This window comes from Peromyscus maniculatus, chromosome 20 (assembly GCF_049852395.1).
Source record: "Peromyscus maniculatus bairdii isolate BWxNUB_F1_BW_parent chromosome 20, HU_Pman_BW_mat_3.1, whole genome shotgun sequence".
NCBI classification, from domain to species: Eukaryota; Metazoa; Chordata; class Mammalia; order Rodentia; family Cricetidae; genus Peromyscus; species Peromyscus maniculatus.
This window is the reverse complement of record NC_134871.1, coordinates 19,653,975-19,677,213: the sequence shown is the minus strand read 5'-3', so window position 1 is coordinate 19,677,213 and position 23,239 is coordinate 19,653,975. Positions and strand designations below refer to the sequence as shown.

General features: G+C 40.5%; 1 protein-coding gene across 3 annotated transcripts in view; it reads right to left on the bottom strand.

The window, feature by feature from the left end:
• Positions 1–20,177, bottom strand: part of Rspo2 (R-spondin 2) — a 161,047-nt gene extending 140,870 nt beyond the window's left edge. The window contains exons 1-2 of one of the 3 annotated variants that reach the window (XM_076555799.1): positions 19,711–20,177; positions 19,067–19,334 (exon numbers count right to left, since the gene is read on the bottom strand). In XM_076555799.1, the coding sequence (XP_076411914.1) occupies positions 19,067–19,160 (94 nt within the window). In that variant the 5' untranslated portion in view covers positions 19,161–19,334; positions 19,711–20,177. Of the gene's footprint in view, positions 1–19,045; positions 19,335–19,710 lie in introns of all 3 variants that reach the window. The other 2 variants (XM_042264748.2, XM_015997415.3) reach the window with 2 other exon arrangements.
• Positions 20,178–23,239: the final 3,062 nt, after the last annotated feature.

Genomic DNA, 23,239 nt, shown 5'->3' with positions numbered 1-23,239 from the left:
GTAAGAAAAAAATGAGAAAAATCTCATAAGATATTTATTCATTCATAGCAGTATTTTAAATAAACACTTCAGAGTTTTAAAGTTTTTATTATTAGAGCTAGAAAGATGGCTCAGTGTTTAAGACTGCTTCTTGCTCTTCCATGAACCAGATTTGGGTTTCTAGCCATCAATCAGGCCATGTGCTCATTCACATGTCCCTGTAACTCCAGCTCCAGGGGCTCTGATGCCCTCTCCTGGCCTCTGAAGGTACAAGCACTTACATGCACACCCACACACATACACATAATTAAAATGAAATCTAAATTAATTTAATAAACATAAATTAAAATATTTTATATTTATGTTTTAATAAACATAAATTAAAATATCATTTTCAGTATTATCTGTCCAACAGAAAATAGATTTTAAAATGTCATGAGAACTATTCCATGAGGCAGCCATTCCAAATTGTTAGAATAGGTAAGAACATATATTTCATATTTACACCAGAGAAGGTAAAAAAACTGGAACGAAAAATCTAAAATGTTAATAGTGATTGTTGCCTTAATGGAAAGATTACTGATAGTTTTGTTGTGGTGATGTATCCATCTGCCTCTTAAAAATTAATGAATTTTGGTGTCATAATCATTTTAGAAACTACATTTTTAAAAGCCAACTCCTTATATGAATGCAAGTATAAAAACCTTACCATTTGGTCCCAAAACCAAACACTTAAATATATTGACAACTAGAAGGTTTATTGCAAAACAAACAACTTTCAGAATCCAAATTTTTTAAGGGGTGGTATGAGCAATTAATGTCTTTATACTCAATTATTAAATATCATTTATTTACTTACTTACTTACTTTAAAAATACTGTACCGGTTAAAGAAACAAATTTATACTTTCTTGTATTAATAAAAGAATATATACACATTCCTAATTCTATTTTCTGGTTCACAATATAACCAGTTTCTTTTTTTGCTCTGTTAAAAGTACTACACAGCCTAGAACATAGCTCAGTAATGGAGAGCCTCTCTAGAAGCCTGAGGACCTGGGTTCAATTCCCAGCAACATTTTTCAAAATGTTGTTGTACTATATACATATACAAAATGTACTTTGAAGGCACTTTATGAACAATGAAATCATAACAGCAGTATAGTTATTTCTCTGGAAACCAGGTTCTTAAGACTGACTTACAGTTTAATTTTCACAATATATTCAAAATTAATAAAAGGTTCCTTTACTTAATCTTCTTAATAGTTGGAGAAAATCTGAATTAAACTGTTAGACAGAAAAACTATTGTAAATTCTATACCAGTGCTAACTTGAGTAATAGTAGTGAGTTCAATTTTTAGCCAGATAAAGGTTTCTATAAACAGAAAGAACTAGTTGCAACTATAAACTAGGAAAGACTTATCATTATTATTATTATTTTTACAATTTCTCTATCCACCGCTAAAGATGGAATCATAAGTACTTTTCTCCATATGTCTACAAGGTGAAGTATCTAGCAGAATAATCAACCATGGATGGGCTATAGGCACAGTTCCTAAGTGGCTAGCTGCCATGTGGGTCAAGCTTTGAGGAAACTAATTCCTCTCAGGTGGCATTATTTGTATTCTAAACACGCAGTTGATCTCAAAGATGTTCCTTCCTCTTTTCTCTAAACCTTCCACAAGGTTTTTAAGTTGCACCAAATGTTTTTTGTTTGGTTGGGTTTTTTTTTTCTATTATTTCTATTATTTTCTATCATTGAGTGAACCTCAAAGTACCCTAGGCTGCTTGCTCACTTAGAGGCTTCCCTGAAAGCTGTTAACAGGAAACATCACGAGAAGATGCCTAACAGAATTCGGGTTTGCAGAAGGCTAGCATTTCACCCCGTTAGCACATCTTTTTTGATGTTATTCTACTACTATTGTTCCAGGAAACAGAAGCTGCTAGAAGATGGGGCCTCCTGCCTCTGACAAGCAGTACCCTGACACACATGAAAGCATTTGATTTTCCTGCCATGACGTCAACTCACCATCTTGGTTCGCACAGATCAACTTGTACTGTGAAAATATAGTAGCTAATTGAAAACTAGGGTTTTTGTTTTATTTGGGTTTTGGTTTTGTTCGTTTGTCTGTTTTGTTTACTTTTGCTATGAACCCTCTGTTTCACAACAAAGTATCGACGGCTGAAGGGAACAGTTTTTAATAGAATTTCAACTAATAAATGTAGAAAGAATTTTCTTAAAGCCACACTATTTTGCAACCTCTAATGAAACTGATGACTCAGACACAGATCATCAATAGAAGAAAGCGTTAAATGAAAGGTTAATGGGAACCCGACAATGAAGGGATCAAGCCGGTACCACAATACCCCATTTTCTTAGTCTTAGTATCACAAGACATGCGTGCTGTGCCCTCTGGTGTAAGGCAACATGAAACTCACAGAAACCCCTGTGATGTATCCTCGCCACAGGAGTGAAGGTGCATCTACTCAAGGCTTCCAGAAAAGTCTTTCAGTTCACCAAAATTGTAGAAGATAAAGGAAGACGTTAAATGAATCACACAAAGAAGTAGACAAATGCCAAAGGTTAAACATTCCATGGAAAACTGACCTAAAAAAAATAATAATTCAATGGCACACACACACACAATGAGTGGCAAAGAAATACTATACTAAAATCCAGAAACCTTGAAGAAGTATAATATACATGTGGAGATGTCACAGGTAATGGATTAACATGAATAATAATGGTCTAGTTAGCTTTCTGTTGCTGTAATAAACATCATGACCAAAAGCAGGTTGGGAAAGAAAGCAACTTATTTTATCTTATAATGGCCATGTCACAATTCACCACTGAGGGACGTCAGGGCAGGAACCTTCAAGACGGAACTATAGCAGAGACCACCAAGGAGCACTGCTTATTGGCCTGCACCTTCCCAGGGAAGTACTGCCCACAGTGATTGAGGGCCTCCTACATCAATTAGCAATAAATAAAATGATTCCACATATGCCCACGGGTCAATCTAATGGAGATAATTCAACTGATGGTCTCTCTTCTCAGGTGTGTCAAGATTAACCATCACAATTTACAGGCATATAACAAATACTTAAAAGAATCTTCGGGATATTTAACTAAATGAATGAGTGAGTTACTACCCACTCATTTTTCTTTTTCTTTTTTTTTAATGTTGGTTCATGCATGCCAGCTATACAAAGAGAACTGAGACAATTGAGGAAATCTAATATATATGGTTAATAACAGGTATTGCCAAGGAATAACTAATTTTGTTAGGCACCTGAATAACATTACATTCTGGCAAAAACATATCCATGTATACAAAAAAATTCAGAAATATATAGCATAAGATATTATAAACCCAGTATTTGCCCCATAGCATTTCAGCCAACAAAAATGAAATGACAAAACATTAAGTATAGAAAGTTCTCGATTGTTTAATTTTCACAGCAGACATGAGGATTTATATACTATTTTACCACTCTTTCTTGTTGTGCACTTGAAAAGTATACAGAAGCTTAAGAAGAACAAGACCTGTAAACAACATCATCAATGGACTCACTAATGTAGATGTGGGAAATCTCAAAAGGCCCCACCCCAAAATGAGAAACCACAAGGCAGTTAATGGCTGCTGAGAAAGAGAGAACTGGTCATCTTCAGGATCAAGCTTCCTGATTGATTATTGAATCCCAAGTGGTCTGTTGGCCCTAAACAAATACACATGCAAGCAACACTAAATAAACTCAGCAGGCTGCATTTATATACATGCACACACACACACACACACACACACACACACACACACACGTAACAAAGAAGAAGAGGTCAGCAATTGAAGCAAGAATAAAGAGAATACAGAAGTTGCAGGGAGAAAGGGAGGGATGGAAATGAGGTAGAGTAGTTATGTCTAAAATTCTCAAAGCAATTATATAGCTTCACTAGAACTTTATGTAGCATACAAATGGGAATGGCCCATGGGCTTCCCAATGCCAGTGTTAGATACTGCTCATCATCACAGGGACAAAAATATGCCTCTAACACCACAGGCCATGACAGCAGGCCATTTTGAGGTTGCTATACTATTCCCCAAAAAGGTGCTTACAGCTCTTAGAGGACAGTGAACTTTGGGGGGAAGCAACTGAACCCAATGTTCAGCTACTGGAAAAGTGATAAGCAATAAGAAGCGAAATCAATGTGTGGATTTATTCTATCAAGGAATGAATGATAGAATCTTTAGATTCGTGGAGTTAACTAAGACTGCACAAGCAGAGAGGAACTGGAGATTACATACTCCAAATACTTGCATGCATGGAATATCTCTAAAGCACCCCATTCCCGAGGCCACTGTGCCCAAGTCCACGGACCACCACTAGGATCACCCTTGCTTTATGCAGAATACACCTGACTTCTGTCATGGCTACTGCTTCATTGGGTGTGCTACTGGGTATTGTTATCACCACATGACAACATCTGTTCTATGGAGCTGTTATGAAAATCAAAGAGGGTTTAAGGACTGTCGAGTTTGATTCAGTCAGTATGTTACATGTAGTACACTGTACTCCAAAAATATACCGCATTCCCAGTACCTGTGATTGTGACCTACTGTGGAAACAGGGTTTTCATAGCTGCACATAACATAACAATAAGTTGAATGCTAATACAGAATAACTGGTATTCTTTATCTGCTGTGAGTTTGCTGTAAGACAAAGTTTCACCATGTATCCCAGGCTGGCCTTGAATTCCTGCTGTGGGCTGGTCTGTATGTGCTCTGATTGGTCAATAAATAAAATATTGATTGGCCAGTGGCCAGGCAGGAAGTATAGGTGGGACTAACAGAGAGGAGAATTGAGAGAACAGGAAGGAGGGGGGAGACACTGCCAGCTGCCGTCATGACAAGCAGCATGTGAAGATGCCGGTAAGCCACGAGCCACGTGGCAAGGTATAGATTTATGGAAATGGATTAATTTAAGCTATAAGGACAGTTAGCAAGAAGCCTGCCACGGCCATACAGTTTGTAAGCAATATAAGTCTCTGTGTTTACTTGGTTGGGTCTGAGCGGCTGTGGGACTGGCGGGTGACAGAGATTTGTCCTGACTGTGGGCCAGGCAGGAAAACTCTAGCTACAAATTCCTGATCCTCCCTTCCTCAGCCTCACAAATACTGGGATTCACAGGCTTGTGCCACTACATGTAGCATAACTATTGTTCTCATAAGGAAAGAGAAAGACAGGGGAGGTGACATATGAAGGGGGAGACAGGATGGTGTCATCCTGTCAGCCATCCTAAGGACACTGGGGCTACCGGAAGCAGGAGAAGACAAGGGATTCCCCTCCAGAGTCTCAGAAGAGGCTTAAACTTGCCGACATATTATTGTCTTAACATTGGACAAGCAGCTTCCAAACCTGTGGGAAAGTAAGTTTCTGGTGTTTTCATCCAACCAGACTGCGGCACATGGTTGCAGCAGCCCTGGGAATAATACAACATCAGAGTGTGTGCTTCTGAGGGGAATAACATTCAGAATAGTACAGAAGATTGCTACAGGTTGGGGACTTAATCTGCTTTATTCTTGAGTCATGATAAACATGTCTCTTAATACAGCCCATTCTTATTTTGTCATATCATAATCTTATAAGAAAAAAATCAATGAAGTTCAATGTGGTATCACAAACCTATTATCCCAATATTAGCAAAGCTGAAGCAGTTTGAGGTCAGATGGTGCTACATAGTAATCTCTTTCTAAAAAAAAGAAAATAAATAAAACCACCAGGCAGTGGTGGTACACACTTTTAATCCCAGCACTTGGGAGGCAGAGCCAGGCAGATCGTTGTGAGTTCAAAGCCAGCCTGGTCTACAGAGTGAGTTCCAGGATAGGCTCCAAAGCCACACAGAGAAACCCTGTCTCAAAAATAAATAAATAAATAAATAAATAAATAAATAAATAAATAAATAAATAAAATAAAATAAAAATAAAACCAACTAATCCAATACCCTATTTCTCCACAATTCCTTACTCTTAAAAAGTAAAAATGCTATATATTGCATAGTTAAGATTTCATCAGGCAATTCATCCCATAATTCCTAGTCACTGCTTTGTTTCTATGATCAGTCACCCACCATATTAAATGTTCTAGTCTGTTTCACATTCTACAAAACAAAATGTGGTTTGCATACAATTTGTCTTTGATCGAATCTCTAAGAAAATACTACTTCAAATACTCTGAAGACGGAGACCTCCACTCTGCTAAAGAATCCTCTCCAGTGAATGTCAATCCCTTCCTCATCGAATACAGTATATAAGTGCAGTAAGTATCCAAGGAGGATGTGCCCATACTGCTTTATCCAGACAGGTTTTTAAACCCATCAAGCTCTTTCAAATTGTAGTTGTTAATGTTTTTCATGTACTTATCTTCTACCCTAGTTACCTCATTATAGAAAACAATATTTACATGGTACCAACTCATGTTGGTTATAGCTGTAATTCTTCAAATTGATGTCAGTGACACATGAGAACTGACAATCATGCCTTCTCTTTTAGGAATTCTGACCAAACATCAATGTGCATTACTTATGACCAAAGGCTAGACTGATGAGCTAGATGTCTGATGATTACTTGCAGAAGTAATTTTGTTTCACGTCCTCTGTTTAGAATGGCATCTCATCATCTAAATTCAAACAGTTATCAGCAAGAATGAATATGTAAGTAGCTATTAGGTATCATTTGAGTTCAGTTGTCCACATTCTGACTTGTCCTGTATGAATGGATGAATGGTCCTCAAACATCCTGCATTTGGTACTCCTATGAGGCTCCCTGGGTCTTAGAAAAAAGCAAATTCTCTATCTATCTCTCTCTCTCTCTCTCTCTCTCTCTCTCTCTCTCTCTCTCTCTCTACATATATATATATATATATATATATATATATATCTTCCTCTATGAAATATTTTAATATTTTAATTTTACATTAATTCAGAAAAGTAAAATCATTCACATTCTCTTCCCACTTGATAAGCCTCACTCACATACTAGGGATGGCCATCTTTTCTCTGCTCTTTCTTCTTTTTCCTAGGAGTAACTGCCCCCCATTTCTTCAAACCTTTCTCTCTGAATTCAACCAAACTTGAGTGCTGGATGCACCGAAATCATTTCAAGTCATTGGCATGCTGAGGCCACCCTTAGTAGCTACAGAAGAGTAATGCTCTGAGCTCGGCTTAAAGGAGCAAGTACATCACACTGAAGTCCCACTTCAGGCATCTAATCTTCAAGGAGTATTTTTCAAGTTTTTTTTCTAGCAATTTTTAGATAATACATCTTAAAGGAAGAGGAAAAGATTTTTGATAATTGGCAGAATTCATTGAAGCATAATACTAACTATGGCATGACTAGCAATCAGGAGTGGTCAAACATGCTTCCCTAACTCCAAATAGACTAATCTCAATCAGCCCACTAAAAGTGCTTTCGGAAACCACCAGTATCCACTTTACAGACATCAGTGGGTTTGTTGTTGTTGTTGTTTCTTAGTTAGTTGGTCTCCTGACCCCAGCAAAGTTTTTCCACCGTGTTATGCTGGAGAAGGTGGGTAGCAACATCACATGGAAGAAAGGTTCTAGGAAGAACAGTTCTACCTTCTCTACACCATTAGGTAGGAATCAAGATCCTTAGAGAAACAGAAAAAGCTGAGCAAGTCTGTTCTTTCCATTAGTTTTTCAGCTGTTTTCTACCACCTTTTCCTATCATAGAACACCCAAGAGCCCCCTCAATGTACCCTACAGGCCTGATCCTTAAGCATATATACACACACAAGGAGATGGGATGCATATGTAAGAAAGAAAGCACCTTTACAACATCAAGGAAAAAAAGCGTCAAAAGTTAGCTTTACTTTTTCACAAATTATTTGTCTATAAGACACACACACAAAAATCAAAGACCAAGACTGCTTCATTTTATTACCTATTTAGATATGGGAACCTGGGAGCCCTGACTGAAATTCTCCCCAGTTATGGGGTCTTGAGCAAGCATTTCTCAAACTGGACAGAGCATTCAAAGACCATCAGTGGAGTGGCCATGGAATGGCTGAGAACAACAAACATAGTTATCTCAAAGGGATCTATCTTGGAGGGTGTATACAGGATGTGTCATTTGATCATAGAATATATACTGCACTGATTCAATTAATCCTCATGGAGAGAGAAGAACAAATTGGACATCCCAATGGGGAAAGCAAAAAAGTGGGGGTTAACTGTGCAAGTTAACATTGACATAGCATAAATCCCTCTATATTAAAAGCTAGATTTGAGCCGGGCGTGGTGGCGCACGCCTTTAATCCCAGCACTCGGGAGGCAGAGCCAGGCGGATCTCTGTGAGTTCGAGGCCAGCCTGGGCTACCAAGTGAGCTCCAGGAAAGGCGCAAAGCTACACAGAGAAACCCTGTCTCGAAAAACCAAAAAAAAAAAAAAAAAAAAAAAAAAAAAAAAAAAAAAAAAAAAAAAAAAGCTAGATTTGAATGAAAGTTGTGTTGGAACACCTGTGAGGAGGATAATGAAGTGACAAATTTTTAATCCGAGTTACACTTTATTATACAAGATAGTGAAAGTACACTTTTTGGAAAAGGTAAATTTTATATTTTTAAATAAGATTAGATAACCATTTAAAGCACTAAATTATGAAAGGTATATGCACATGTGTGGTGATGGACCCAGCTGTAAAGATTAAGGAGAAATGTGAATTTGGAGTCCTTTGGGCAACTCCAAATTTCATCAACAACTTAAACTTTTAAACATGCACTTTAATGGAAAACATTTAAATAATAGTTTTAAATTGAAATTTTTTTAAGAGAGTAGAGAAGTTGGTGTTTAATTGCAAACTAAGACAATTTCTAACTTTACTATTCACATCATGGTTATTAAAGCTGTGAGGTTGGTTCAGATTGCCTTTCTGGAAAGAAGATGAGGCACCAAAGCCAAAAGTGCTTGCGATGAGATAAAGCTTTGGGTACTTATTGCTTTTGTTCCTCTATCTAATGACATCAAGACAATCACAGTATCAATGGAGAAAGCAGAGCAGGGCTTCCAGGGAATCATAGGTATGAATCCTACAGAACCTTAAGAACAAAGCAAGAAAAGAATGCAAAGTGTGCCCTCTATTGGTCTATACATTTTAATTGCTGAGGTGCTTGATTCACAAGCTTTATTTCCTTGGCAACAGGTAAGGGACAAAAGTCATTATGGCACAAAAATCATTTAATGTGCTGACACAGAAGCTAGGATCTAGCATAAACAGCCCACTCCAGAATGCAAGCATACCGAACCCTGGCTCTAAGCATTCCGTAGACGGATGCATCCAGTCATAATGTAGCTGGTGCTGCATATCATTGGCTGAAAACTGCAACAGAAGTTGACATCACTATAACTATCTCTCTGTAGACAGAAATGGCTAGAGAGAGAGATAATCCTTGTTAGTGGGATCAAATTAGATCATTCGAGGTTTTAACAAATTCTTTTTTATTTAGTATGTTTTAGAAGCTCTCTAGATTTACGTAAAATTAAATCAACTATCATTTTTTTGTTCAATCCAAATGTGTTGACTGCGATGGTTTTAATGTTGCTTCCTCAGGGAGGAACAGCCTTCTTTCAGTCTTGCATTTTCCATACCAGAAGCTGACACAAGACGGTGGGGTAACCAACACACAAACTAACATCTGTGCGTAGCTAAAATCCGTGGAAAGTGATAGCACCATGAGCATTTCATATCCATGGAACAGAACTAGGTCTTTACATGGGGCACTGTTTCTTGTCCCTCTGTAGGGAAGTGAAGGAGGTTCTTGGAAGAGGTGTGTTGTCTTAAGGAGGGCTTTTCCACTTAAAAAAGTGAACTATTATCTTTGAGGAAGGGGACTGTGCCAAAGAAAATATTTAATGTGGCTTTATGGTAGGGTTTACCCCTAGTGAATGGCTGAAACTCCATGAAGGAAGTAACAGCTTTTAGAAAACAAATTTTGCATCACTTTGAAGCACCATTAGACACCATGTTCCTTAAGAAAGTTTCTCCACTATGCAATTAACTAGCATTTCTTTTTTTTTTTTTTTTTTTTTTTTTTTTGGTTTTTCAAGACAGGGTTTCTCTGTGTAGCTTTGCGCCTTTCCTGCAACTCACTTGGTAGTCCAGGCTGGCCTCGAACTCACAGAGATCCGCCTGGCTCTGCCTCCCGAGTGCTGGGATTAAAGGCGTGCGCCACCACCGCCCGGCTGCATTTCTTAAACTATTAAAGGAAAGAGTTGAAGCCTGGACCACTTGGACACTTTAGGGAAAGGTCTAGCTCTACATTGTCCTCCCCGCCCCCAAAGGAAACAAGTTTTCTTTTAATTTCAGGAAGTGTACAAAAGCTGTTGACCCTCGCTCCAACCCCAAATTAACCACCTCTGCTCAGTGGAAATGTGCTGAGCAAGAAAACTTCTCTTTGATTAGTATTCCTTTCATCAATAGACAAAAAAAATGGAATGGCTTCAGTAAATTATGTTTTCCTCAAATGACAAGGTAAGAAAAACTACCTCTAATTGGCTCCACTATGTTTTAGAGTAAAAAAGTAAAAATACATTGGTACGTTTCTCTACTCTTTATTGGTTATTCTGATTATAATGTATGCATATCCATAAAAAACATGCCAACACAAATGCATGCATATAGACAAATGAAAGTATAAATATATACATATACTCATAGTCACATGTTCTGACTCTCAGTATTGGAAATAAGATGTTGCTATAATTCACATGCTGGAATGGTGAAACATCGATTATGCAAATTTTTACCACTGCACACTTATGGTCCCTTAGTTACTCCCCCTTAACTTCCATTTATTTTATGTCAGTTCTTTATTAGCATAATTATGATTTGTAGGACATGTCTAAACTATTAAAAATCTGGAGCCTCAAAACCTTTTAGATCAAAATTAAAAAATGACTTGTATTTTTTAGCACATATTTATATAAAGACACACCATACCATGTACAGGAAATGCTGATTAATTCGGAAGGGTTGGAGTTTAGTTCTGCTTATCTTCTTCTTGACTATTAGCTTTAAAATTCACATATTACATCTTTCTTATCAGGCAAGCCCTACCTACACACTGCATTGAAACGTTAGGATTCTAAGGAATTACCTAATCAAACTCTACCTAGCCTCTTCACATCTATGGAAGAACTTGACGTCATATACACATGAACAAACACATTTGTGTCTCTCAGAGCTATGATTTCATGAATTTATTATATCAAAGTTGCAAGCATAAAAATAAAAGTTAAATGTTTCTTGCACTGATTTATCTACAGTATTTGTATAAATGTCTTTTAAGCAATATATATCTTTCATTTAATTTCTCCTTGGTGATTTATTCATTCATATGAATACAAGTATATAAGTCCATTATTGCCCCTTTCTCTAAAAGAAGCGGTTTTGGAAATGCAGGCATGCCTATCCCAGAGACTTCCCTACTCTATCCCCTAGTCAAAAGCCATTTAGGAAAGTCTGTCATTTAAGTGATAGGCAGGTGCTGGCATCCTGTGAATTTCAAAGACTTACAATGTGTGATGGCTGGGGATGCTTAGACATCCACAGTAAATAATGAGACTGCAACTGGCAGTTAAGCATTCACACTTCACCTATGTGCAGAACACTGTATTAAAATCTTAAGTCTCCCAAATTTCCTAAGAACAGACAATAAAATCTATTTGATATCTGTTTAACAGAAGTTTGTACAGGGAAGACTCTGCTGGGTACAGCAAGGATTGTCAAGACGGCAATACCATAATGCTGACCCAAAGAAGCTCAAAATAGGATACCACACACAGCAAAATAACCAGAATAAGGAAGAAAATAAGAACCATTCAGGATTAGCATGAAAGGTAAGCATTAAACAGGGACAGCATCATTGGGCCTCCGGAAAGAGAAGCAGGTAATTCCATGAAGGCTTCCCAGAAGCAATGGCATTTTTAACTGAGCAACCTAACACACCCAACAATATAAGTGAAGTGGCTTGATGCAATTTAACTATGTGGTGTTTGGGGGGTGGTTTGGAGGAGGTTGGGAACAGGCTTCAATCAGAAGGTGAGAACAATGACTACCATGTGAGAGAGGTTGACATTGACCCTGTGGGTAAGATAGAGGCTGGAGAGTTTGGGGTTTCTGAGGCAAAATGTGAGTAGATCTGTGGCTGAGAATGAGGCACATGGTATCATTCTAAAGGATGGAGCATGGAAGACAGAGATGCTGTTAGATAAGGAGACTATGAGGTCCAAGATAGGAAATATGTTTGGAAGTAGAAAAGAGATACTTACTAAACGTAAGTATATTTAAGGTAAACTCTACTACAGCAGTTCTCATCCTGTGGGCTACAACCTTTTTAGGGGTTGAATGACCCTTTCATGGGAGTCTCCTAAGACCACCAGAAAACACAGATTATTTACATTACTATTCATAACAGTAGCAAAATGATAGTTATGATGTAGCCGTGAAAATAATTTTATGCTTGGGGTTGCCATAATATAAGGAACTGTATTAAAGGGCTGTAGTGGCATTAGAGTGGTTGAGAACCACTGCTCTACAATAATAATTGATAGCTTCAACTATATTGAACTAATGAAAAATTTAAAAGGCAACACAAATGTCAAAGCAAAAGCAAGACTCACAGTCTTCACACACAGAAACCCCCTGAGTGGAAACCAGGAACATAAGCAAAGGCACATATCCAGGGGAGAACCACAGGGAGGAAATAAGTTGTCAAGCTCGAGTTTACATAAAACATCTATCCAAGTATTACTACTTGTTGGGAAGTTGGATGTGATGTAATCTGAAGCTCCAAACGAAAACTTGGGAACACTAAAATTGAGGACTATTTTTGGAAGTAAGAGTTGAAGTAAAAGGGAGGGGAGGGAAATAAAGAGAGTAGAGGTAAACAGTACTAGATCCCACTAATTCTGAATAAGAACCAACAAACAGGAATGGGGAGAAAGCCAGAACCAAAACCTACACTGTGGTATCACTAGGTAGAAGGAGAAACCCTTCTACCTAGGAAAAAGACAATAGGGTTATCTCCTGAGGGATGATCAAAATGATGTCATGAGGAAAGAGTATGAATGGCCATCAAGAAAACTCTTTCCAGGCTGGTAGGATGGCTCAGTAGTTAAGAGTACCAGCTGTTCTTCCAGAGGACCAGGGTTCAGTTGCCAGCACCCACATGGCAGCTCACAACTGTATGTAACTCAGTCTCAGGGGATCTTCATCTCTGGTCACCAGGTTACTAGGTACCAGTTGCAAATGGGTCACACACAAACACACACATAGGCAGAACTCCCATACATAACCACACATTTTTAAATTACAAGTTATTTTTTTAAGGATAACTTTCTCACAAACCTCTACTTTGCTATTAACCTAAAGCTACTGCAAAAGCAAAGTCCAACAATCTTGAGTAGAAAATTCTCTCAAGAAAAGGATGAGACAGAAGCCAGATTGTAGCCACCTGCCGAGTAAATAAAGCCCACAAGATTACCAATCAAAGCAAGGAAGAGGAGGCGAGTGAAGGAGAGGCAACTGTACAGTGATGTGACATGGGGGGGGGCACAGGAGAAAGCAAAGGAGTATGTGTGACACACACACTGAGGGGCCATTATCTGAGAAGCAGGTGGCTAGCAAGACAAAAAATGGGTAGGAAAGGCCAGTGAGGGGCTCAGGATGAACAAAGTGTGATGCCATGTGTGCGTGGAAAGGCTATAACAAAGCCCATGGTTGTGTGTGCTAGCTGAAAAATAATTAAAAACAAAACTTGGGGTTAGCAGCACTATAGCAGCCTACCTAAAGAGCCCAACAGAGAGAATGGTCCCAGAGGAGAGAAGAGAGCTGAGAGGGGCCTTGGAGAGAAATAACACCCACATTTCCTCACCCTACCATGATCCTGATCTTTACATCCTAAGAGAAAAACAAATGGGAGTGAAAGACAAGAAAAAATAAGTAAAAAGACAGACAGGAAGGGAGGGAGGGAGGGAGGGAGGGAGGGAGGGAGGGAGGGAGGGAGGGAGGGAGGAAGGAAGGAAGGAAGGAAGGAAGGAAGGAAGGAAGGAAGGAAGGAAGGAAGGAAGGAAGGAAGGAAGGAAGGGAAAAAAACATTTTAGTTCTGAAAACTGAAATCTCCATTATCAAACCTTTTCTAATGTACTTTCTTCACACACATGAAAACAGTCATATACACCTTCGTTTTGATATATGCATATACATATATTATCTATGCATTTTAGTATCATGAGCATCTTGTACATTTTCTCCAGCTGAAAATATAATACTGTCATCCCTAGTGATTAATCCTTAGTTTGCTATTGTTAATGAAAAGTTGGGGTAATGACCCTAATGACATCTTGCAAAGTACCAAAAATTTAAACTTCAGTATCATCCCAAATCTTACCACTTCTTTTCAGCAAAGTGTTGATCAAGCATTATAGCAAAAGATTTGTCTGTCATCTATTTTCTGGACTTAGGGGAATAAGAATAATTATATCCAGAAAGGGGGGCAGGGGTGCGAGATTTAAAGACAGTCAATTGAAATAAAAGAAATAAAAGGATAAGAAGCCCAGATAATCTATGAACTGGCCAGTTCCTGAATAAATCAAGAGGTAGTTTTGCATTAAGGAATTAGAAGTGTCATTTCCAACTTGTGATTGCTGCAAATATTGGATTCTACTCAGGCTTGGTTTTAAGAGCACATAAAGTAAGCCAGAATTAAATGGAAGGCTAGGAGAACATCACCTAATCTGAATCCCTTCCAAACGTCAGCGGCAAATAAGATGTTGGTGTGAGCACAGCAATATTCTAACCTCCTTGTACTGGTGAAAACACTGGCCAGAAAAAATGATGCAATAATGCTGGACGCAAATGCAGCCAATGGGAAAAAATAAGGGTGAAGAAAAGAAAGAGCATGTTTATGTTGAAACTTAAACATCACATTAACTTTTCTGAACTACTTTGGAACTTTAAAAAGTAAGCATGCATATGAAATGTATTTTGAAACTTTTAAGTGTAGGTTAATATGTTCCATGTGCTAGTTTGTATTTTTGAAAGGATACTGGAAGATATAAGCCACTATTAAAAAGTACTTATGGAAAACAAATACCTCCAAATCTCTCCATTAAATTATAAATGACAAACAAATTAATTTAGTTCTATACAGTTAAAGAGAAATTGTTTATCTTTTTCTCCAACCTCAGCTGCCAGAAACACACCACACTGTTTGTGATAAACACTTCATCTTTGTAGAAGAAGCCAAACCTAATTTTGGGAACACATGATGTTATGGACGGAGGAAGCTGGAAGCTTCTGAGAGAAAAGCCTGCAAGCCACAGCACTTGGAGTGCCGTGTCCACCAGCAACACAACGTCACAGGTCCCTGAGCCTGGCTGCTTCCAGAGCTTCGAGAAGTCTCTTCTCTATGTGCGTCCCTGGCTTTGCTGTAACCACTCAGATCCGCAGAGTAGAGGTGGTAGAAGATCGCCACCACATTCCAAGCTCAAGAAATTCGGAAAGGCCATAGTAAAGTTATATTTTATATTTTCAGCAACTCAGCTCACAATGTGGCTTACCATCACCCCATAAAGTAAATAAATAAAATTAAAGAACCCCATTTAGTAATACAAATAAATCACAAGAACCCAAGATACCTTCAGACAGCAGTAGTTAACCGCAGCCAGTAGGGACTACAGACCGAATGAAAAGAAAGGAAGGAGGACTGACCAATGTGAACACTTAGACCATGCAGACACAACATGAGCTGTCAATCAGCCTGCCAAAATATTGGCATGTGTGTCCCTTCTACACAGATATGCATTCTCAGCACAGTGTTTGTGCCCAATTAATAAAATTATTTCAGCTGGGCCCTATTAGTGACCATCAAATGCACTTTTATGAAATAAAGGGAAGACAGTCCAGTGGCAGTCTATGATGGTCTTCATGGGACAGTTTTGCCCCCAAGTTGACACGGTCGATATTTTATTTTCTCAATCCTCTGGATATCTTTGAAATAAAACATAGGGCTAAATGATACATTTGCTCTCTGTTTCAGGCTGGATGCAATTGATTTTAACTGACTAAATGATCCGATCTCTGCCAAGGATTTTATTTCATTAAGAAAATGATATTAAGGAGCATCTGAGATCATGGAGCAGACTAAACATAATGCCAAAGGAGTTCTGAGAATGTGCCACAGTGAAGGTTTGATTATTTGCAGATGGACTACGGAAAAGAAAAAAAAAGAAAGAAAGAAAGAAAACTCAGGTCCCAGGGGCAAGCCTAACCAACCCTGGTGCCATTGCTGCCTACATCCCTGCACACAGCCAAGGAAATAACTCATCTATTATGCTACAACGCCTTATTTTTTTTTTAAGGAGTAATCACTTTTTTTTTCCTAGAAGGTAATATTTAACTGCCACTGTGCAAAACAAAGGAGCAAGGGGAAATGTTGGTACCACAACAGGCTCCCGCAAGCCAACTGTCACTCCTGACACGATTTGGCTGGTAGTCAGGCATTCACCGAAAAACTAATTTAAATCAATCTCCTTTGGAAAAAGCCAATTGTTTGGTAGGCACAACAATTGGTGTAGGATCAATCAGTGGACATGAGATCAATTAAAACCAGCTTAAGTTTGTGAAGAGGGACAATTCACACAACTTGAGTTAGATCTCTATTCATTTCAATATTCTCACAATACCGTCCTTAAGCTTCCTTGCAGGGCAGAAAGGCTACTATGACCCTGCACTGTCTAGCCAGCCCTTTAAGTAGTTCCACTTTTAATTAAAAACACAGTGCACCCTTTGTTGGCACAGATAGTGTGGTCACTTTAAAAAACTGTAGTTATTTTAGGCATAAACTTGGGATTCAGGAAGAGACATCTGTTGAGGGAGAGAAGAAAGCCAGAAACATATTTTGATAGGCAATTTTAAAACAGCCATACCAATCGACAAGTACTTGAAAGCCTTCAAACTCTATGCTATGACAAGGTTGATCTGGCACACGTTACTGTTGCACACTTTCTAATTGGGTTTTTAAATGTCAGAGCTTGGGACTGTCTAAGGCAACTGCTGCAAGTGATTTTGCTAAAGCAAGCTCTGAAACAAAATAGGTTCAATTCAGATACCCAAGAAGAAAAGCACAGGCAGAGAGAGCCTGGGGGACAGCCCTATAGGAGAAATAAAAGCATGCAGTATCACTTCTGGCCGCAGGAGTGCTGTAATGCCATTCTCTACCAAGCAGCATCTCCGAATTTAAGTTCTCAGACAATGTGCTTAATTCTTCTCCACTCAACCACAGGGGCCAGCAGTGTGAATCAGAAATCCATCACTGATTTAGTAAGTCATGTAATCATCAAGAATGTGCCAAGGAGCTTAAGTACTTCTGTATGTTGCAAACATTTATGCACTTCATTGTTTTCAACGAAACGGATTACAATCCCAGTTTTTAAAAGTGTTGGGGGGGGGGTAGCTTCTCCAAACACTTTATAACACAGTATAATAAAAATTTGCCAGTTCTGCCAAGTAATGCCTGGAGATATAATAATGGCATGGAGAAAGAGCCCATTGGGAGGGATGAGATGGAGAGCTACTTTTCAAAGGCAGGTATCAACATGAAATTCTTACAGCCTTTGGGGAGGAGTTTCTCTTTTACATTTTTATATGCAGTAATCTCTGAAAATAGGAACTAATAAACCAGAGATACATAGCAACAATTAAAAACACTGGTTCCTCAATAGTCACACATCATCAGTGACCCCAAGCTTTGCTCTGGAATAGGCTAAGCTCTTCGGTTCATAAGAACAGCTTAATGCCCCTCAAACTGCCAATAATAATAATAATAACAATAACAGTGACAATAAATGTCTTCAAAACTAGCTGCAGGGTCAGAGTCCTTATCCCACCAGAAATTGAGACGTTTATAGCCTAGAAAAGCAAAACCAAAGTCTACAAACCATGACAAATTCTAACTTCGCAAAAGACCAAACTGGTAGTCAAAGACGACTGACTCTCATCAGGTGCTAACAAAAGGCTGTTGTGAGAGGGCCCTACGCTGGCACTTAGTGGCTATGCCTGTGTGGTTTATGTTTAAGTCCCTCCAGAAGACTTCATTGTGTCTGGTTGCACATGCTCTAAAATGCATTTGGCTTAGCCACCGCCCCCAGAAGGACTGGAAGACAGGAGTACAGAAATATGAGCAAGTCGAATTCTCTGAAATCTTTCTTGGAGGCTTCCATCTGCCTGCACCCCTCACACAAGTGATGGAGAAGTGAGTATTTAAAAAGCCTCAAGTGAATTTCATTGAGGACAAAAGCCCTTCTCCGAAATCACTGCTTTGAGAAAGCAAACAACCGGACAACATGGGTCTATTTTTAAAAACATTCACGCTGCAGGGGAGAACTCCCCGCGAGAAAACCAGAGCAGGAGTTGCTACTTTCATTAAGTTCCCATCTCTTCTCAGGTTCCAGAAAAAGAGAACAGTGTTGCTTTTTTCTTGGCAACTCAGGTTCTGCCATGCAACTTGACATTTCTCCCCAACACCGCCCCTCCCCCGCCCATACACACACCCCATGCCAGACCATGTCTAAAGCTATCTGGGGCAGGATTTAGGGCACACGTGGGTCGGGAAATTAAAGACACTTGGACTTCGAGGAAGATGATTAAGAAGACAAAAGGAGAAAAACTAGAAAAATGGATGCCACATAAGAAATATGATCCAAAGAAGAGTTCAAGAGAGGCGGCACAGACTGTGGACCACATGATGAATCCCTGAGCGCTAGCGCTTGCAGGAGAGAAGCCCAGCTCGCCCGGCTCCCAGCACTTCTCTTCGCGTCTCACCGCGCCTACTAGGGGCAGAAGAAATCCTTCTGCTGAGCATTGAGACCCTGAGAGTGGGCAGTTGTAGCCCACACATGAATTGGGGTGCAAAGCACAGTTCTGTCCACCGAGTCCCCAAAGCCTAAATGTGAATAAGCACTCCCGACACTCCCACCCACTCAGGAACCCCACGCACCTTCAGGCGAGAGCGACCCACCTCGCTTATTGCGTCTCCATCGGTTGCCTTGGCACTGGCTGTAATCCATACAGTTCAGAATGATGAGGGCAAAAGAGAAGAGGCGAAAACGCATCTGGACGGTCGGGCTGGGGAGAGACGCCTCTCAAAGTCGAGGAAACGCGGGGCTCCTGCAAGGAGACAGTGCGGGTCGCTCCTAGGGAGGACTCACTCGGAGACAGATGCCACTGGCCCTGGAGCTGCAATGGTCAGTTTGGCTCGCTCAGCATCGCTCACTCCGCCCGTGAACCTGGGAGACGGAGAAAGAGAAGCAGTGTGGGTGGGGGACCGAGAGAACCCAGAGGAGGTACCTGCACCTTCGCGCCTCTTGGTTTAAAGAAAGGAAGGAGGGAGGGCGCGAACTCACTGGCACGAGCCACGGAGCAGTTTAACGCAGATGGCACAGCTGCAGAAGACTTGGAGAGGAAGGTGATTACAATCAGTGAATTAGCAACCTCTGTGGCGCAGTGGCTTCTGACCCTGGGGAAAGGGCGTTGTGTGGGCTCTGCGGAAGAAAAGGCGCCAGGCGCTCTAAGAGCACCGGAGCGCTGGGCTTTAAAGGGGCGCTCGCTTCGCGCCCCGGTTAGGCTATCCCCGCTCCGCTGCACCAGGTGTGGATCGCCTACCGTGCGCGCGTGTCTCAGGCTGCACAGCGTGCCTAGGCGCGGCGCTCCATCCCAGGCTCGGGAAGCGAGCCGGGCTGTTTGGTCAGCACGTGGGCTCGGAAAAAGTTTGCCAACACCAGCCGGGAGCTCTTGGCAGCTCTGGGATTAGGCCGGCTGCAGCGGGGTCCGCGGACCCCGAGGGTCCTCGGAGCTGGCGGTGCCTGGCAGGAGCGCGCAGCCGGGCAAGCGCGACCGCAAGCACTGAGATGCTGATCAGGTCTCAGCCCGAGAGAGAGAGCGATTCCCCGGCGAGGGGCGCGTCCGCTCTCCTCTCGGCGTCCGGGTCCAGTCGCTGCTCTCGGGGCTCTCTCCACGGCCACTTCACGGCTGAGGTTTCTCCCTGCCCGCGCTGGAGGAGACGGGACACTGCCTCGAGGCTGAAGGGATGTGGCCAGGGCACTTTCTGATGGAGATGCAGACAAGCTAAGGCTCGGGATGCTTCTATAAGTAGGTGGTGCTGTGGTCCAAGGCATCTAAAGCCAGGCTGCCTCAGAGTCCCTGGGTCCTAAAGCCAGAAACACGCTCGCTAGGGTTTCCCTGAGGTCCTAAAGAGCACTGACAGCATGAAGGGAGCGTCACGTAGGAAGAAATGCTCACCAGGCTTTCACAGAGGGATTGTTTAAACTGGACAGTACCTAGCGTGAGAGATAGGGCCTGACCTTGCTGTTTATGGCCAGGGCATCCTCCCCGAAGCGCTGGGCTCACCTCACCACTAGCCTTTCTACAGGAGAATCTGATGAGAAACTGAAGATGCCTTCTCTAGACTGCTTCCTGATCTCCAGACTGAGAATGCTGCTTTTGAAAAACAGAGTTTAAACTTCAGCCACTTTTTTTTTTAACATGAAGGCACACCTCTGCCCTTTTTTAAAAGTTTAACTCTCTGCCCTGCTTTGCAAGCAGACTTCCCCAGATCTGAAGCAAGGCTGAAATTAAAACACACACACACACACCGAGTTTAGGGAGTGCGATTAGTGTTTCTCTTATCCTTCACCTTTCCTCGAAACTTGTTTTTTGACTATTTTTCCCCAAGAAATTTCACAAAGTGTGTGATACTTTGCAATACTCAAAAAGAAAGTTTGTTTCCCACGGACACATGCTTCATTCTTAATTCTTACCCCTCCCCCGTCTTCCAAGATCTGAACTAAAGTTTCAGATGCCCTTGGTCTGGACAAACAGTGCAGCATTCATTAAATAAGCTAGGTGATACCTATTTTGTTCTAGTGAAATCTTCTGTCCTGTGTTCACTACTATTGGAAATAATGTATTTCTTCTTTGAGCAAAAGATAAGAATGTATAATGCTAAATGTGGCAAGATGGGTGTCTCTTTAGACACGTTCCTAGGCACATTATTTTAGTAGCATTTTAGTGGCTGTTGATTGGTTTTATTCTTGAAACTGGATTACAAGGCAGGCCAACCTGGAACTCATCCTGGTAAAGCTGGCCTTGAACCCTTGATCCTTCTGCCTCTACCACCTAAGAGCTAGCTTTGCCAGTAGTCCAAGCTCTATAATAACATTTTATACAATGTCAATTCCCTTTTCTATTCCTTCAGTTTCTGCATATGCTCAGAAATCTGAACTGAAGAATCATATATAAATAACAGGGCTGTTAATAGCCACATTTGTTAACTGTTCCACTATTCTGTCCACAACAATTTCACTGGCATCACTGTTACACAATAATATTCCTATTCTAGGAATTCAAGTGCCTGGGGACACATAAGTAAACCTGGGTTGAAGGTTTGGTGCCATTCCATTGATAAGAAAGTTGAGCCAGGACACTTGCTCACGGAGTACAAACCTCTGACCAGACACATAAGAGAAGCAGTTACTTTGACCCAGCTTACCTAATCCTTTACTCTTTCATTATAAAAAATATGTATTTATTTACTTTAAGTGTATGGGTGTTTTAACTGCATGGATGCCGGTGCACTGCCTGTGTTGCTGGTGCCTCCCAAGGCCACAAGAGGGTGTCACATCCCCAGTGACTGGAGTTAGACAGTTATCAGCCAACATGTGGATGCTGGGAATTGAACCCCTGGTCCTCTGGAAGAGCACACAGTGTTCTTAACTGTTGAGCCATCTCCATCCCCAATCCTTGACGTTTTATCACAAAACTTGGAAATGACTGGAAACAACTCAGCATTCATAGTTCCCTCTCCAGCTTGACAAATGCCTCTCTCTCCTCCAACACATTCATTTGCGCACACCAAAACTGCTGTACATAGGGTGAAATTCAAGGGATGGAAAAAATACTTTCCCCAAGGAGCTCCGTGGATTCCAGCATAGCTCAGAAACACACTTAAGATTAATGAATTTATCATCATTGAAATGAGCACAAACCAAGCTTATGCAGCACTACTGTTCATGGGTTACTTTAGGCAATTATCTAGATCTGAGTTTCTTTGACAGTATTTTCAGGGAATTAGATTAAATTTTCTTTCACCCTTTCTACCCTAAAATCCATTTTTGGAGAAATTTGCGATGGGGTCTAAGGAGTCTCAGAACAAAGTCATCAGTGAATGGAGTCTCCTTAGAAAAGAGGTGTTGTCATCCTGGATTAAATTTCTGAACTACTTCCAATCTTATTCCTCCAATATTTCAGAATTTTATTCCTCTGGGTTGCCCTGTTTTAACCAGAAATATTTTTACAATGATGAACCTCTGGGTTCAATGCATGAGAAAAGAATTTAACATGTCACATTTGCAGCCTATGGTCAAATGTGCTTAATAATATAAAAATAGACTTTGGAAAGAAAAAAGATGTCTGAGTACTTTTTGATGATATCCTGGCCCCTTTCTTCTTTGTAAAGGATAGAAAAGGAGAGAGCAGGACCTTAAAGTCTGTCACACATGTGGTATTCGAAGTCTCATGCTTCATTTCTGATGTAAACTTAATCTACACAAAATCTTTTTCTTGCCCCCCACTGAGTATTAATTTCAAAAATCTAAGCTTGTTCCCACTTAAAAAAAATACAGCTTTAGTGGATCCTAAACTATTCTGGACTTTATCCCATATCTTTCCTTCCTTTCATCCCTAGATTAGAATGTGCTGTTGTTGCGGCTCATGGTTCCAAGTCGTTCCATTCTCAAGGGACTTTTCCCTCTAACCGAGTTTATGTGGTTGTTTCATGAAGGAGCTTTGTGTTAAGGTGTGTGCCCAGTGTTTGTTTACAGAGATGCACATGGATAAGGCTGACTCCGTACCACTCACTGGTGACAGAAGGGCTCCTTTCCTTGGAAACAGTTTATTCTTGAATAACTTTCTGAGTTTTGATTAGACTTCCAGAGACGAATTTATTCTTAATAAAACATTTGTGCTTATCAGTCAAATGTGTGCATTTGTGCATATGATAGTCTTATCTTTAACACACAGTCTTCTCTCTCTCTCTCTCTCTCTCTCTCTCTCTCTCTCTCTCTCTCTCTCTCTCTCTCTCTCTCCTCTCTCCCTCTCCCTCTCCCTCTCTTAGCTAGAAGGGTGTAAAAACAGA